The sequence below is a fragment of the Alexandromys fortis genome, unplaced genomic scaffold, assembly GCF_014885135.2.
Source record: "Alexandromys fortis isolate MF-2015 unplaced genomic scaffold, M_Fortis_MF-2015_v1.1 scaffold_406, whole genome shotgun sequence".
Taxonomy (NCBI): Eukaryota; Metazoa; Chordata; class Mammalia; order Rodentia; family Cricetidae; genus Alexandromys; species Alexandromys fortis.
The window spans coordinates 67,581-85,356 of NW_026068280.1; the positions used below are offsets into that span (position 1 = coordinate 67,581).

Below are 17,776 nucleotides of genomic sequence, written 5' to 3' on the forward strand. Positions count from 1 at the left end.
TGAGCTGCCATGTGGGTGCTGGGAATTGAACCCGGGATCTCTGGAAGAGCAGTCAGTGCTCTTAACCACTGAGCCATCTCTCCAGCCCCTATACTGGGAGCTTTTATCCATTTTAAATTCCTCTTTTTGTGCAGAGTAAGAGATATATGTCTAACTTTATTCTTCTATATATGGACATCCAATTTTCCCATCACTGTTCGGTGAAAAGGAAACATTCATTTCCCATTCCTGTTTTTGACAAAAGTTAGGATTATACATGTATGAAATTGTCACACAATAAATAAAAATAGTTAAAGCAGTTGTAAAGATCAACAAAAAGTATGCATGAAAATCCCACAGTGAAACTTTTTATGCTAACTCAAAAATAATTTTCTATGAAGATACGATCTGTAATCTTCCGTTTAAAAAGAAAAGAAAGCTGAGCTGAGGAGATGGCTCAGTGGGTAAGAGCACTCGCTGTCCGAGGATGGGGACAGGAGTTCAGATTATCCACACCCCCACAAAACGTCAGGTGTGACCCTGTGAACCTGTAACCATAGTGCTGGTGCTTGGGCGGGAGGGAGACAGGAGGCTCTCTGGAGTGTGCTGGCCACCAGCCTAGCCAAAGAACAGTGAGCTCCAGGCTTAGCAAAGGCTTGAGAGAAGAAGGCAGAGCACAGCAGAGGAGGATACTGGATACCAGGCTTCCGCAGCTAGTGCCTTCACCCACGGAGTCACCTGACTAGAACCTTTGATCTTATTGTTTGATACAGGGCCTCACATACCCAGGATAGTCCTGAACTTGCTACCTAACTGAAGCTGGCCTTGAACTCCTAATTCTCCTGTCTCTGTCTCCTAATTCTAATATTACAGGCTTCTGCTACCATGCTAGTTTTAAAGGTGGGTGGGAGAGAAAGGAAGGAATGGAGGGAGAGAGGGAGGAAGGAAGGTTGTCTTTTCAGTGCTGGGCACATCTGTCAAATGACTGACTGGTTGCTTTAGTTTCGCTCATCACATAAATATTTCTGGGTTTCTAATATGGCCAGCTGCCTAAGCAGCTCCATTATCACTACTGTGGAAGAAAACCCAAGTCTTGTGCCACAGAAGGCTCCTGACTTCACCGCAGCCACCCTTGGTGGTGTTTCAGGATGCAACCACTTCAGGGACCACCCCACCCCTGTGGCTGTCAGCCAACTCAAGGTCGGACCGATCTTGGTAATAATTGTGAAATGGGGGGAGGCCGCTCTCCTTAGCTAGGTAGGATGGATTCCACTGTCCCCTCTGTACAGCTGTGGATGTGAGACTCGCGGTGACTTTATCATAGTTGAACTGCCGGCAGGTCAAAGAGCAGAATGTCAAGCCTGAGGTTTGGGATTCCTTCCGAAGCTTTTCAACACCGTCCCTGAGCAAAGGTGTCTCAGAGCGTGGAATTGAAGAGCATGCCTGTGTGAGTCACGGGCTCAGTCAGGGCTATTGAGGCAAGTGATGGTTGAGCTGCACTTCAGCTGAGTCACGTAAGCCTTCAGTGGTTTCGCTCCCCCCCCCCAAGGAACTCCAGACTTAGGCTGTACAGAACAAAGACTGTGGGCTAGGCTGTATGTCATCGTTCTGGGTCACAGTGTTCGCCAAGTCATTGTCCATTCTGGAAGCTCTAACTGTTTGAATTCTACTTGCAAAATTAAAAAATAAAAGGCATGTCCATGGTTTTTTTTTGGGGGGGTGGAGAAACATTAAGGACCACCCCTTTAATTTTAAAACAACAAAAATCAAACAAAATAAGAAATACAGGCTTGCGGTTCAGGTCTACCTTTTGATAAAGCAGGGTTGGCATCAGAAGAAAAATAACTGAAAGAAAATACCCATTTTCCTTTGTGCTGCCATTAAAGAACTCCTACTTCCTCTAACTTATATCCACAACCTCTTTATTTCCAAATTAGGAAACTGTCCTGTTCCTATTGATCAGTGAACTACTTTAAAATTCAGCTTCCAAGTACCTCCACTGGCCTACCCAACAATCATGTTCAGGTGCGGAAGCCGGAAACATTCATTTTAACAAGCTTATGCTCAGCTGAGTTTGCAATTAGTTCATGTAGAGATAAAGAAGAATCGCATAAGACAGCTTTGCAACAAAATGCCTGATCCAGGGGACTTAGGAAGTAAAGAGAGTTCTATTTTGGCTCATGGTTCTGGAGATTCAAATCTAAGATTGGGCAGCTCCAGTGGATGACGGTGACAGGTGACACACGCACATAACCAGAGAAACCTTGGTCACACCATGACCCAGGATGCAAAGGGCCTGGATGAGTTCAGACTCATTATTCCCTTCCAGGAAATACCCTCAGTAACCAAAGGGTCTTCCAGTCGTTTCTACAGGAATGCTTAAAGATTCACAGGAACCGTCCAATAAATAGCACTACGCTGGGGACCCAACTTTTACACATGGACCTTTGAGGAGTACTCATCAAAACCGCAGGAGATTATGTTTTCCTTTGAAAAAATACTGAGGGCCAGCGGAGCCGGCCTGGAAGGGGCGGGTCCCTGCGGGCCTTAGAACCGCCCTCCACGCCTCCAGGCTGAGGAGCAGAGAGGGAGGAGGTCACAGCCTGAAGGTATAACAGAGACAGCCACTCGCTCCAGCCTTGCGAGCAGTGAGCTGCGAACTTGAAGCTGCTAGTCAGTAGCCACCAGCAGCACTGAGCACCAACACCCCGAGCTACCATGGCCTACTGCCGGCAGGAAGGGAAGGATCAAATCATATTTGTGACCAGAGAAGACCATGAAAGTCCCAGCAACGCAGAGCTGGTGGTCGACGACCCCAAGGATCCCTATGAGGAGTACGGCTTGACACTGCCAAGTGGAGAAATTAACTGGAATTGCCCGTGCTTTGGGGGGATGACCAGCGGTCCTTGTGGAGAATCCTTCAAATCTGCCTTCGCCTGCTTCCATTACAGCACGGACGAAATCAAGGGGTCAGACTGCGCAGAGCAGTTCCAAGCCATGCAGGAGTGCGTGCGGAAGTATCCAGACGTCTATCCCCAAGAGGAGAATGAGGCCAACGGTGAGAACAAGGATGAGGACAAGGGAAACTTCTACGAGGAGGGCAAGGAGGACAAGGAGGGCGAAGATGGCGAGGAGGGCGAAGAGGGCGAGGAGGACAAGGAAGAGAGTGAGGAGGAGGAGGAGGAGGAGGAGGAGGAGGAGGAGGAGGAGGAGGAGGAGGACTATTACGATAGCTATTATGCGGAGGGCGAGGAAGACGATGTCTACTACGAAGGGGCTGAAGAGTGGGAGAGCGACTATTACGAAGAGGGCGACTTCTACTATGAGGAGGAGGAAGATGAGAACATCTACTACGAGATTGACTACTATGGGGAGGATGAGGAAGAGGAGGACGGCGATGTTTACTACGAGGTTGGCTACTACGAGGTGGAGGAAGAGGAGGAGGAAGAGGAGCCAGCACAATCGGTGGAGGAAGCAGGTGGCACTGAGGCCTCTGCTGCCACCAAGCAGTAGCCAAGTATCTAGAAGTCCCAGTCCCCAGCTGCCGCCACCCTTTTGCTTAAGCCTCAGGACTTTCTGCACAATAACCGCCTTCCGATAGCCCTCCACGAGAGCACCTTTCCCTCTGCTGGTCTACGCTCTGTCCTATAGAAAATAACTTACCTTGATGATCAGGCGTCTTGGCGGCTTGCCATATACCCTGAAGAAAAGCGGTGTGTGTGGTGTGCGCCTGCACCCTACATAAACCTACCCCCAGCACTAGGTCGCTGCTCAACTGTCCTCTCGAGTGCCCTGGACTTTGCTGCCTTGAAAAAAAAAAAAACGTGACATTCTCAACAGTCAAAAGTTGTTACTCAAGAAAGTCTCTCGTGAGTAAGCCAACTTATGCTGATCCATCGTGTTCCTTTTGGTAGATTTTATAAGTCTTTGGGAAATTAAGTAGAGGCCAAGACGCCTTCCTTTAAGAATGCTGGCGCAAGGCCATTCCTGTGGGAGGAGCGATCAGAGCCTCGTCTTGGAGTGTGTAGGGGCTGCCTTGCTTCATCTCTGATATGCTAGCTTGTGGTGTTTGCAGTGCATCCAGGTTCCTGGGTGTCTACAGTTGGAAAGTAGAATTTGGATCCTTTAGCTCCCAGTCCCTTGCTAAGTGAAAGGAGAGGGTGGTTTGGGGGAAGGTGCTGCTTGTTTTACAGTTTCAAAGGCCTGATTTGGGGCTCCTGCTCACTCAATACAGTCAGTTGTAACATTCTTGAGAAGTGGGGACCAAATGGTTGCCTGAAAAGCATCCAGAAGGGGATGTGGTCTGAATGAAGTATTCAATTAAAAGAAATGATTCCTTTTCAAAAAAAAAAAAAAAAAAAAAAAAAAAAAAAAAAAAAAAAAAAAAAAAAAAAAAAAAAAAAGAAGAAGAAGAAGACAGAAAGAGAATGAGTTCTAAGACTTCGGGGGGAGGTATGTGGGGGACAAGGGGACAATGTGGAGGGAGAGGGGGGATATGTGGGGGGGAAGGGAAAATATGTGAACCCATGTATGCCACAGCATTCGTGCGGAGGTCAGAGAACAGCCCAAGGCTGTCACTGTCTGCTTACCACCTTGCCTGAGGCAGGGTGTCAGCTGGTTTTCGGTTGCATATGCCAGGCTAACTGTCCCTCGGGCTTCTCTCCCTTTAGGAGCCATGAGTCACAGACGTTCCTGTTGGCATGTCTTGCTTCTCTCTGGGTTCTGGAGATTCAAACTCAGGTCCTCGTGCTTGCACAGCAAGCACTTTTATCCACTGTACCATCTTCCAGCCATTTTTTTGGTTTGTTTGTTTTTTTTTTTTTTTAAATGAGGTCTTGCTGCAGTGTGGCCCAGGATAGCCTTGAACTCTTGATCTTCTGGTCTCAGTTTTCCCAAGTGCTAGGATTACAAGTTTTGTTGCCACACCCTGTCATTAGATCTAGTTTGGGCACCTAAGAAAATCATTTACACTGGTGAGATGGCTCAGCGGTTATAGGCACTTGCCACGTGATGACCTGAGTTCAATCCCTGGGACCCTCATACTGGAAAGAGAGAACCTCTGACCTCTACACACAAATAGTGGCACACACAGACCCAACACACACACACACACACACACACACACACACACACTGAATAAATAAATGTACTTTTATTTGTGATATAGAGAAACTGGACTAGCTTGGTCTAGAAGAGGTGAATAGAAATAGGAAAAGCAATCAAACTATTAAGGTTGTTTCTCTCATCCAGCTACTAAACCAGGGCTAAACCTGCTTAGCTTCCAAGATCAGACAAAACGGCATGTTCATGGTATGGCCAATACCTAAGGTTGATTTTCAATTGTATTAGTATATTAGATAGAATGACTTATAAAGGTTTTGAAAGTTACGCAGTCACCAACACGGGTTTTTGAAGCAGAATTTCTGAAGAATACATGCTGCTGTTTTTCAACTCTTCCCAGGTGACCGCAGTGACTAGCCTCTGCTCCACAGGATGACGTCAAGCACCATCAAGCGGAACAATTTTGATTAGTTTTTCTGCAAATGTTCGCTTCTCTATGCCCTAGGAGGCCGTTCCCATCTTATGTGACGTATGGCTTCTATTTATGGAGGACCTACTATTATGAGTTTGAGGTCCTTCCTGACAGCCAGTAAATCATCTGCTGTGACTCAGGAGAAAATTCTTATTAATGAAAGAAAAGTCAAACCTCCCCATCACTGACAACAGTGACGTCACTCTCCAGGCTCATAAGGACTCATAAAAATGAATGAGATAGTAATACAGATAGACAGGGGTGGGTATGTTCACTGAAGAGATCACCCCCCCAAAAAAACCCCTGTTCTTTCTAAAATGAATTCCAGAACTTTTTTTTTTACCAGCCCTGATATTAAGACTCTAATTTTCCAAAAGAAAGTCACCTGGTTATTGGGCCACTGGACAGACTGACCAGCAGCAATGGGGACCTGTGTGATCCTGATTTGCCTTTTCTGCATGGGCTAACTTATCAGCTGACTTCTTCATTCTTTAATAATCCACAGATCCTTGGAGTATCACACCATCAGAGAAACTACAAATGGAAATGGCTGGAAAATGGCATCTGGTCTTGAGGCTTGGGGAAAGAAGATTTAGTGACGCGATTTCCTGGTCAATTGGTTGGCTTTCCAGGGGTGCCGATTTGCCATAGACTGTGGGTCTGGCCAACTGACTCATTTTGTCCCAGCATCCCACCTTCCACATGGCACATGGTCTTTTCCTGGATGGTGGTGGTTTTTTTCTTCCATTTAATGAGAAAGTAGTAAGGTAGGTGAATTGTGTCTGCTTCCTCAGGATGTGTTTTGTGTCGCTAGATGGAGTTCTCTTGCTTCCTCTCCTCAGATACCCTGTGGCTTCTCACCTCCTAAACTGTGCACCCTTAAAACGAAGTAATTAAGACCCCCAAGATCTCAGGAAAGACCTTCTGGAATTTGTTCACAGAGCCCCTAGTTTGAAACTTCGATTCTGACCTCTGATATATCAAACCGGAGAAGACGTGACTTTGGAGCAAGGCCCCTGGAATCAGGCAAGAAGCTGTTGCCTAAGGCCTGTACTCAGGCTGGCCTGTGCATGTGTCTTTTGCACGATTTTGAAATTCCAGTCGTTCCCCCCATAGGGTGCTCACATTTTGCTCTGAGACCTGTTAAAACATGTAGAGCCCTGGAGGTCTGTCCAACAGATGAGGTCCCTAGGATGTCCTCAGGCTCTGTCTGCAAAGTTGAATATTTTGTTGAGGTGGCAAGTAAGCATGACAATTGAGCTAAGAGAGTAGTGCGAGCTGAGGGACTAAGTCTGAGGTAGGTCTCCTGCTGCTGGCCTTCTTTTTGGGCATGGGAATGATAGGACACCTGCTGATCATCCTCTTTGGTTTCAAGGCACGGTGAACAGATGTTGGGAAGTACAAAGCACGCTAGGAACGTGCAGTGTTTGTGTGCCCAGATGATACAAACACAAGAGCATTCCTGTAGCATCCCTCAAGATAATCGCTACAAGTCTGACAAAGCTTCTGAGGCCTGAATATGTACGTGTCTGTGTAACTCTAGGCAATTCTATTTCTCCCATGTTAACCTCCAAACTCTGTGGGCCTTCTGGAAACAGCCCTTGCCTCCCCCATTTTCCCAAAAGTCTCAAAACTTTGTCTAGCTACCCATCCCCATTTATTTTTCTCATCTGTATCTCTCTACTAGGACTATGGGCAAAACAGAGTAATTCCCTTATATTTTCCCTTCTTTTTTAGATTTAAAGATTTATTTCTACTTGTGTATGTGTGTCTTCTGTCTGTGTCTACCATATGTAATGTGGGTGTGGCCGCCCATGGAGTCCAGAAGAGGGTATAGGACCTCTTGGAGATGTAGTTACAGATTGCCTGACACGAGCGCTGGGAATCAAGCCTGGATTCTCTGGAAGAATAAAGCCCACCCTGACAGCTTCCTTTGGCCCTTCCTAAGTCCATCCGCATGATTACAGATGGGAGTCTTACAGGTGACCTGTCAGAACTTGTTGGCATTAATAGTGAACGTTCAAGACCTCACAGATTCAAAAGCGCTGTCATATGGGAGTCACAGGTGAAACTCCTAAACTATGTCTTGACCGATTCTTTTCTTTTTTTTCTTCTTTTGTTTTTTGACAGGAAAAACCAACTCAGGCCTTGAGATCAACTTTTAATCCTCTGTGGAAAGCCTCAAAACAGGAAACGCACACCTCCGATCAAGAGAAGGATGAACACGTTTTGTAAAACTGATTTCCTTTGGGTCCATCTTCCTTTTCTGAAACAAAAAATAACTAAAATGATTTATAGAGCAGCCAAATATCTTCTTCTACCTAGAGTTCATAGAGATATGTATTTTTCTCATGAGACAAGAAAATTCATTTTCTTATACATGTTCTATTTTATGACCTAGCATTTCCCATCGAACAAAAGGATCTTAGTGAAAACCAGGGGACCAAACCTAAATAACATCATTAGTGGCAAATGGGAGCTCCATTGCCTTAAGCAAACAACCCTGGGCAAAATCAGTTCTCGACCAGTATGGTCATCTGTAAATGATATGAATTTGCTTATTTTTTGCAGAGTACTCTTTTTGTTTGAAGCTATATAAAGAAAATACTTTGATATTAGCTGATTTGCCATTGGTCCCCTGTAAAAATTAAAATTCTTTTTGACTAATTTGGTTACCTCCATAGCTAGAAGGGTACCTGTAATTGAACAAATTGATTTTTGATTAATGTTTAGAATAAGAGTGTTTGCCCAAATGAACACAGAAAAGCAAGCCTTCACTGACAAAGGACTGTTACAGTCAATTCACACCAGCTATTAAAGTTTGACAATAAGAAAATGAACGAACAATCAGACACAAATGAACACAATTCATGAACAGACACTTTACTAAATAAGACCCCCGACTCCTAGCATGATGAAATTGCCATTTCCTGTGATGGAGATGCTCCTTGGAGAATTGTACACCATGTTACCTTACACAGGGCCATTTCCTTATTTCCTCTCCTCTAGATCTGCCCACTGATGTAGACTGACAGATAGCCTCCTAGCTTGCTGCAGTTCTAGGCTAGGGCTGATCATATAAACACTGTTGAGATCTGGAAAGTGGAATTGGAACATCAGCCATTACACCTTGAAGGTGTGGGTCAGGTGTCAGACACCACTGCAGCTCCTACCAGTATCTAGTGATGGATGATACGGGACAGGGGTAAGCAACAGCTGGAACCTCAGCTCTGGCTGGATCTCTTCCCTCAACTTTCCTGAATCCAGGGCCAGGTTTCTGTACAGATCAATGAGAAGGGCATTAGACCCTTCTATAGGTTACCACTATCATCAAAGTTCAAGGCAGTGAGACCAGACAGACTTGTTCTCACTGGTCCCAGTTAAACCTTGTACATTCCTAGTGATCCTTGATGTCTTCTGCTTCATGCCCCGCTTTTCTTTTGCTTTGCACTGCTAGCCTGCCATGGAATCAGGCTCTCCCTCTGAGAAAGAAGCAACAGCCCTTCATAGATTCTAGTAGCTTCCCTTAGTGATCCCTGGTGGACAATGGCTTCTGCGCTCTTATCTTTCAACTGTCTTCTCCCACCGCTCAGTTCCCTTGCGTCTCCTATGATCGTGTGGAACCTGATTCCTATAAATAAATATGTCATTTCATAGCACACACAGCGGTTCCAATTTCTTGTTGAGACGCCACCGATGCACTGCTAAAGGAGCAAGTTGTCAGGAGTTCAGCTTCAATGTGTGAAATTTAGATTTCCTCTTCAGCATCCAGGTACCTGAATATTTGGAATAGGAAGCTTAATGCTGTGAGTAGTATGTGGTCCATGCTAGGGATGGAAACTGGCAAGCCATAACTGTACAGGGAAAGCCTTGCGTAAGACTAATGACATCATCCAAGTTATTGGCACCTAGATCAATATCAATGTACAAGTGATCTTAAAGCCATAAGACTAAATGAGGTCATTGAAGCATAAGGGTTAGCTGAGAAAATTCAGTAAAAATACTGGATAAAGAATGCTCTAATATTAAAAATGTAAAATGCCAGCTGTGGTGCCTCACATTTGTAATCCCAGCAGACTAGAGAACTGCCATGAGTTCAAGGCCAGAGTGAGTTACATAGTGAGTTCCAGGCCAGCCCAGGCTACAGGGTGGAACTCTATCTCAAACAATCCAAAAAGGAGAAAAAGAGACAGGGAGAGAAAATAGTTAGGTATGAAGGTGCAGGCTAGTAATCCAAGCACTCTGGAGTCTGAAGCAAGAGACTCACAAACTTCAGGCCAGCCTTGGCACCCTGTCTCAAAAAGAAGAAAAAAAGCCATTGCTCATGATAGCAAGTCACCAATTAAAACCTGGCTGAATAAAGAAAGGGGCAGGGACTTAACAAGCCTCCAGGTCTGAGGATCTAGAGACAGTTGATGACTTCTGCGTGGAGGGAGAAGCAGCTTTCTTCAACATGTGGCCCCGGATAGGTCCATCATTCCTCAGTGGATGGCCCTACAGTCAGGTGTATATGGGCAGCTCAAATGGACACAACAGGTCATTTTTAAGAAAAGACATGAAGTTGGAAGGAGGAGAGGGGTGGGGGTGATTTAGGAGGAGTTAGGGGTTATTGATAGGATCGAAATGCATTGTATTAAGTTCTCAAAGAATTAATAAAATGTTATATATTTTAAAGTTGGTCGGACAAATTTAAAACCACTGAAAACTGGCATGGGATTTTAAAGAAGAAACCATGGGAAATTTTGTTTTACACTAAAAGAACAAACACTGAGTGAAGACTAAAAAGACTAAAATGAAGAAATTTGGGCATGGTTATAGATTGCTTCCAAAGCAAATAAATAAAATACTTAGTTAATAGAGTCTTTGGTCCGATGCAAACAAAAACATCACCAAATCTTTAGAAAGTGCATTAAAACTAACAAAGAAAAAATGGTAAATTTTAGAACATTCGAAAGACAAAATGAAATAAAAACAAAAAGTCAAATGGGAAGCACACTATCATGCTCCGTGTGTAAAGGGCTGTGTGGCCGAGGGATTACTGTCTCTGTTCCCAAAGCTTGACTTGTTACATAAGAGGAGTGACTCACAGTCACGGATTGTTTTGTTCCCCCGGAACGTTTGGAAATGTCTACAAATATGTTTAGCTGTCAGAAAATGCAGGAGGCTGCTGCTGGCACCCAGTGGGTAGAGATTAAGCATGCTGATAAACATCCCACAGAGCACAGGGTGGCTCCCAAGGTGCATGGAGATAATGCACGCAGTGAGAAATTATGACCTCAGCACAAGGTGTAGAGCAATTTGTTTTTTCATTTTTATTCGTGTGTGTGCGTGCGTGTGGGAATGTGCATGTGTACACTTGAGGAGGCCCTAAAAGGACACCAGATTCCCCAAATCTGGAGTTGCAGGTGATCTGAAAGGTGCCTGACATGGGAGCTGAGAACCAAACTCTCGTCCCAGTCTTCTGTGAGAGCCCAAAAACCTGCAAAAGAGCACAAGAGAGAGAAACAGTGATGAGGAAGGTCGGGGTCATCAAAAGGATGATGGCACATGGAAGAGGAAAGAGACTGGAGGGAGGCTATAAGGGACCAGGATTAGTGCAGTGAGGAGATGTGGAGGCGGAGGACCACTAACTGGAGGAAAGGGGCTTGCAGGGAGGAGGGGCCACGGGGAGTAGGATGGAAGGCGAGAGGGTGAAAGTACCATAATCAGAACATACTCTATAGAGTATATATTTTGTATACATAAGAAATTGTCAAAAGATGAATTTAATATAAGACTTAAAATTTAAAAGGAGAAGGAAGATAATACGATGCAAGACTTATGGGCTCTGAGACACTTGACGCTCCAATAAACAACACAAGGCAGATATAGAGGCAATAAGTGAAATAATGGGCAATGGGAAGTGCTGCCCATTCAGTTTCTCTTACAGAGCTACAGCTGCTGGAGCAGAGACAGATTAAGTCTCAAGCCAACTGATAGACCACTAACCCAGAATGAGACGTAAGGAAAAGTATCTTCAACTTCCCCGCTCTGGATACCCTGTTCTTCTAAGATCTCTTGCCCCGTCTAATGAACTGCACCATGGAAGGGAAGCAAAGGCCTGCGAACCAATGGGCAAAGATGGATGTGGCTTACTAATTTTAAACTCGGCCAATTATCTCTCAATTAAATGAGTTCTCTTACTCCTCTAGCAAGATCTTCCAGGCCATGAGTTTTCCTGTCTTGCGCTGCTGTAAGGAGAGGACTGCTCACAGAGTTCTGAAATCCAGCCAGTGTGCTCCCTTACATGCTTAGGGTTCCAAAGGCTGTGCACACAATGTAATTAAAAGCAAACAAACACACACACAAAAAAAAAAACTTCACCTTGTTGGAAAGATGAGGCAATAGGCCAGTTCAAGTGAAAGGCCCGCTGCTGCCCTACAGAAGAACACACACAAAAAGAATACAAGTCTAGAGTCTCCTGGGACAATTGTGCCCAGGCTGCTTTGGGGACTGTCCAGTGGGGACATCAAAGCGTAGACTAGCTTTGGTCTTTTGACCTTAGAGCATAAAATTGCTTGCTCCCCTTAAATGGGGCACAGTCTCACTTATCCACATGCCCTGGTTCGTTCCATAGCACCTGTCTATGTCAGGAAGCATGAACAACTGACTCATCCCACTTACCTTCAGTATTAAAAGAAAGGAAATGTTGTCTGAGCCCTATCCATCTCCTGGGGTATCGCCATTCTGTACATACATACAGGATCATACTGCAAGGATGTGAGACTCGCAATTTGAGGACATCCTCAAGCCACATTGAGAGGAATGGTCCTTGTCTGAGACAACCACAACTGTCAAGGAGCACTGTTGTTGGTTGGCCCTGCCCCAGGCAATGAGAGAGGAGTGTGGATAAATGCCACAGCTTCCTTGCCTCTAAGATAAAACCAACTGAGGCTCATTCTGCACTGCTTCCCATGAGTCTCCAATGGGGACCAGTTGCCTACATCGCTCTTGTAGCTTTTTCTTGTCTTCTTTCCTGTCCCTAATTTGTCTCCTTGTTTCCTCACTGGTACTTCTTTAAACAAATGGTCAGAAAACTGCTTGTTCTCCAATCCTCTGCTCAGTGAAAGCTGAAATCCCATGAGACACAGTATAAAACACAGTTTGTGCAACAATTGAATACTTGCAGTAATTTTTAACTCTCGACTCGAAATAGCCTAGAATCTATCCTCGAGAGTCTTTTTCCTCTCAAGATTTATTTTATTTCTAGTTATGCATAGATGTCTACATGTGAGTATGTACATATGAGTGCAGGTGCCTGCAGAAGCCAGAAGAGGGTGTCACATCTTCTAGAGCTTGAAATACAGGCATTTATGGGCCACTGGGAAATGGACTTAGGTCTTCTGCAAGAACATAAAGGCTGTTAACTGCTGAGCCATCTCTCTAACCCTAAGGGGAAAGAATCTCAATTAAGAAATTGTCTAGATCAGATTTCCTGTGTGTATGTATGTGGGAAATTGTCTTGACTGTCAATTAATGTGAGAAGACCCAGCCCACAGTGGGTAGCACCATTCCCTAGGCAAGGGATCCTGAACTATATAAGAGAGGAGAAAGAAAAGCAAGTCATCTTGTATGTATTTATTTCTCTCTGCTCTTAACTGTGACATGCCATGGCTTGCTGCTTTGAGTTCCTGCCACTGTAACTTCTCTGCTATGATGGACCTGGAATTGTGAACCAAATAAACTCCTTTCTCCCCTAAACTACTTTTCATTGGGGTGCTTTATCACAGGCACAGAAATGAAACTAGAACACCATCTTACGACCGGGTGGGCAGACAAGCCTCCTGTGCTAAAGCAGATGTGCCCTGCAATAACAGCCTCCTCCTCCCCCAAAATAAAGATATAAAGATACCACCCATCAAGGTAAAAAGTTATAGAAAAGGTGTTGACAGAGGTTTCTGTCCCGCCTAGTCTGCAGCCATTCAGCCCCAAATAAACACAAAGAGGCCTACATTAATTATAAACTGGTTGGCCTATTAGCTCAGGCTTCTTATTAACTAACTCTCATATCTTTCATTAACCCATAATTCTTATCTGTGTTAGCTTGGTACATTTTATCAGTGAGGCTTTCTCATCTTGCTTCCTCTGCATCTGTATGACAACTGCAGACTGGCCTTTCCTCTTCCCAGAATTCTCCTATACTGGTTGCCCTGTCTATACTTTCTGCCTGGCTACTGGTCAGTCAGCATTTTGTTAAATCAATACAAGTGACAAATCTCTACAGGGTACAAGACCACCACGTTGGGCACCATTTTGTAGGCAGAGACTGCTTGTTCATTTCCTGGCTGCCCAGATGCAAATAATCACACAGAAACTATATTAATTACAACACTGACCAATAGCATATGCATATTTATAGCTAACTCTTACATCTTAAATTAACCCATTTTTACTATTTTGTATTTTATCATAAGGCTCATGATTTACCAGTAAGGTTCTGCTGGCAGCTGGTGTCTTTCTCCTTTGGCAGTTACATAGCATCTCTTTGACTCTGCCTACACTCTCTCTATATCTCTATTCGGATTTCTTGCCTGGCTTTACTCTACTAAGCTGAAACAGCTTCTTTAATAACCAATGGTAATAAAACATATTCATAGTATACAGAGGGGAATCCCACATCAAAAAGCAAAATTAAAAAAAAAGAACTATCCAAGCCTTTAGTTAGCTTCAGTTCACATATGGAAATTTTTAAAAAGAGAAACAATGATAAAAAGAAAAGAAAATAGGAGGCTGGAGAAATAGGTCAGTTGGTAGAGTACCTGTCTCATAAGCGTGAGGACCTGAGTTCAGCCCCCCCCCCAGGACGCAGGTTTAAAAAAAAGCCAGATATGGCCTAGTACAACTGCAGTGCTCAGGGAATAGTGACAGGCAGATCCTTAATGCTCAGTGCCAGCCAGGTTAACCAACTGGGGAGCACAATACTTAGTGAGAGATATAGTCTCAAAAGATAAGGTAGAGAGTGATTCAGGAAGACATCCAGTATTGACCTCTGCCCTCCTTATACATGCACACACATGTGTAGACATACCTGCACACACACACACACATACAGTGTACACGCACACAGTTTATACATATACATATACCAAAAACAGAAAGGAAACCAGAAAGGCCCTCTGTGATGTTCCAGAAGTGTTGTCCATCTTCGCAAGGATAACCAGGGAGCTGGAAAATCACTCTTTTTTTTTTTTTAACATGTTTGTTTATTGGTTTGCTTTTTATTTGTGGTAGTGGTGATGGCTGATTTGTTTTTGTTTTCCCTTACTATGGGTTGATTCTAGGGCCTTGTCTGTGCTTAGTCAAGTGAAATCCAAAAATTATATACCCAGCCCTACGAAACCACTATCTGTTGCTTAACACCAGTCATTTCAAAGAAACTCAAGCAAAGTTTTTTTAATTATTCTTTTAATATTGACTGATTCTTTGTGAATCTCACATCATGCATTCTGATCCCACACGTCTCCCTATCATCTAGGATCTGCCCTCTGCCCTGGCAAATGCCCTCCCCTTAATAAACAAAATTTAAAAGAAAAGCCAAAACAAAGGAAATGAAAGGAAAAGGAAAAGAATCTCAGCGTGGAAGCTATAGTGTGGCCCTGGGAGTCCCACATTTTACCGTTTGTCCAGTCATCTTTTCTTTAAGTGTTCACTGCCGTGAGGCATTGGTCTGGTTGGAAGCCTCTGGCTTCTGCTGCCCTGTAGATACTGGGCCCCACTGACACTCCTCTTGCATATTCTGTTGTCCTGTGTCATGGAGGTCCTGTATCTTTGGATCAACAGGTCTGGTCCCTTTACATACTCCAGCAATTCAGGTGGATGTTGGGGTGGGGTAATTCATAGCCCTGGTTCTGGGCCTGGGTGATAGTCAGTCTGCCAGTTTTCCCTGGATGAGCGCTCCAGCACTGCCTTGGCCAACTCACCCAATGCATCCTGCAGCAAGGAATGGGGCCAGTTCTCCTGCTCTTGGACCCTCAGACCTGGGTCCCCCTCACGCATATTGCCAGTGCCAGCTCTACTGTTCTGCCCAGGCAAGGTACAGGGCCCTATCTCCTGATTACTGTAGGGGGCATACGAGGGGAGGCAGAGTCAGCTCTCCTGTGTGCAAGCGCGCGCGTGCGCGCGCGCGCGCGCACACACACACACACACACAGAGTGAGCATGGTCAGCTCTAATGTGCTCAGGCAAAGAACTTTCAATCCAACCAAATATAATGTATCTATGATAATGTATAACAATCACAATTCCTACTATTTTTTTGGGGGGGGGGGTTGAGACAGGGTTTCTCTGTAGCTTTGGAGACTGTCCTGGAACTAGTTCTGTATACCACCAGACGGCTCTTGAACTCACAGAAATCCTTCTGTCTCTGCCTCCAGAGTGCTGGGATTAAAGCCGTGTGCCACTGATTTCTTTAAAAACCGTTATGATAGTGCAGCACTCCTTAGGCAGAGATACACAGACCTCTGTGAGTTGAGGTCAAACTGATCTACATGTTGAGTTCCAGGCCAGCCAGGGCTGTACAGTGAGACTCTGTCTCAAAAACAAAGCAAATAAACCAAAAAAATATTTATTATAAATCTGCCTGCTTCTGGGACTTCACAACTTATCTTGGATTCTTGTTGTTATAGGTAATTACTGTGAATATGGGTGTCATTGCTGTATGTAAATCTAAACATTAGAGAATCTAAACATCCGTCAAAAAAGAACTGGCAAATTTCAAGGCAACAAAAGGATTGGAAAATGAGATTCTATAAATAGTCAAAGAAATTTAACATCATAAAAAATAGAGAGAGTGAGAGAGAAAGAAAAAGAAAGAAAGAAAGAAAAGAAATAAAAAGAAAAGGTGGGGTTGGAGAGATGGCTCAGCAATTACGAGCACTGGTTGCTCTTCCAGAGAACCTGGGTTCCATTTCCAGCACCCACCTGGCCACTCACAACCTCTGGAACTCCAGGCCCACAGGGATCTGATGCCTTCTCTGGCCTCCGAGGGTATTACACATGTGTGGTACCAAAACACGTGGGCAAAACACCCTACACAAAATAATAATAAAAAGAAAAGAAAAACTAGAAACACATAGGAAAATAAAAGCTAAGTAGTTGTGAATAAGAACGCCACCTTACTCTGTCTCGGAAAAAAAGAGTGCCACCTTACTGGGCGGCGGTGGCGCACGTCTTGAATCCCAGCACTCAGGAGCAGAGGCAGGCGGATCTCTCTGAGGCCAGCCTGGTGTAGAAGAGCAAGTTCCAGGACAGCCAGGACTACACAGAGAAGCTCTGTCTCGAAAAAGAGAGAGAGAGAGAGAGAGAGAGAGAGAGAGAGAGAGAGAGAGAGAGAGAGAGAGAGAGAGAGAGANTCGCCGCCCCAATTCCTTCAAACTGGAGTGTCTAATTTGCTTTTTTATTAAAAGCAAGATGTGGGAATGTTATTCTTTTGGTCCCTGCCCTAGCCACGCCCACTCTGTTTTAATCTCTGACCTGCCCGCCATTGCTCCCTGTTCCCTGTTTTCTCTCCAGGTGTACACACAGGGCTTTGCCTCCCCCCTCCCTTTCTCTCTCTCTCTTTCTCTTTCCTCTTTCCTGTAATAAATATGTTACCTTTAAAAAATTTTAAAAAATTAAAAAAATAAAAGGCGGAACTCTGCCTACCTCTCCCACTTCCTCCTCTTCGCCTTTCTCTCTCTACATCTCTCTTCCTCTCCCTCTCTCTTTCTCTCTCCCTTCCCTTCACCCAGTCCCTTTATCTCAATAAAACTCTCCACTTAAGTGCTGTCTACCTGGCATTCTGTCCCTCACCGCCCTGGGTTCTCACCTGCCACAGTTTAGAGCCACCAGCCGCAGAATCGCATCACTCACACCAAGCATACAGTGACTTTCTTAGGTATGCCAAATGGGTATCAGAAGCAGCCTAAACAATGGCGACAATAGATTCCAAATACAGATTTGTTTGTTTGTTTGTTTCGAGACAGGGTTTCTCTGTGTAACAGTCCTGACTGTCCTGGAGCTTACTTTGCAGATTTGCAGACCAGGCTGTTCTCGAACTCACTGAGATCCGCCTGCCTTTGCCTCCCGAGTGCTAGGATTAAAGATGTGGGCCATCACAATTTTTTTTTTACAGACACAGTCTCACTGGAGGGTGGTAGCAGCGCACGCCTGTAGTCTCAGAGGTAGAGGCAGGTGGATCTCTGAGTTCGAGGAGAGAGAGAGAGAGAGAGAGAGAGAGAGAGAGAG

The 17,776-nt window shown here is 44.7% G+C and overlaps 1 protein-coding gene across 1 annotated transcript; it reads left to right on the top strand.

The window, feature by feature from the left end:
- Positions 1 to 2,576: 2,576 nt before the first annotated feature.
- LOC126494754 (mitochondrial intermembrane space import and assembly protein 40-like) lies at positions 2,577 to 9,173 on the top strand. The gene is made up of 3 exons (XM_050132169.1): positions 2,577 to 3,848; positions 6,018 to 6,279; positions 7,643 to 9,173. The coding sequence occupies exon 1, from the start codon at positions 2,698 to 2,700 to the stop codon at positions 3,490 to 3,492; it is 795 nt and encodes a 264-aa protein (XP_049988126.1). The 5' UTR covers positions 2,577 to 2,697; the 3' UTR covers positions 3,493 to 3,848; positions 6,018 to 6,279; positions 7,643 to 9,173.
- Positions 9,174 to 17,776: the final 8,603 nt, after the last annotated feature.

Bases quoted from the DNA above. Each gene is read 5' to 3' on its own strand.
- LOC126494754 (XM_050132169.1), top strand. From the start codon at position 2,698: ATGGCCTACTGCCGGCAGGAAGGGAAGGATCAAATCATATTTGTGACC.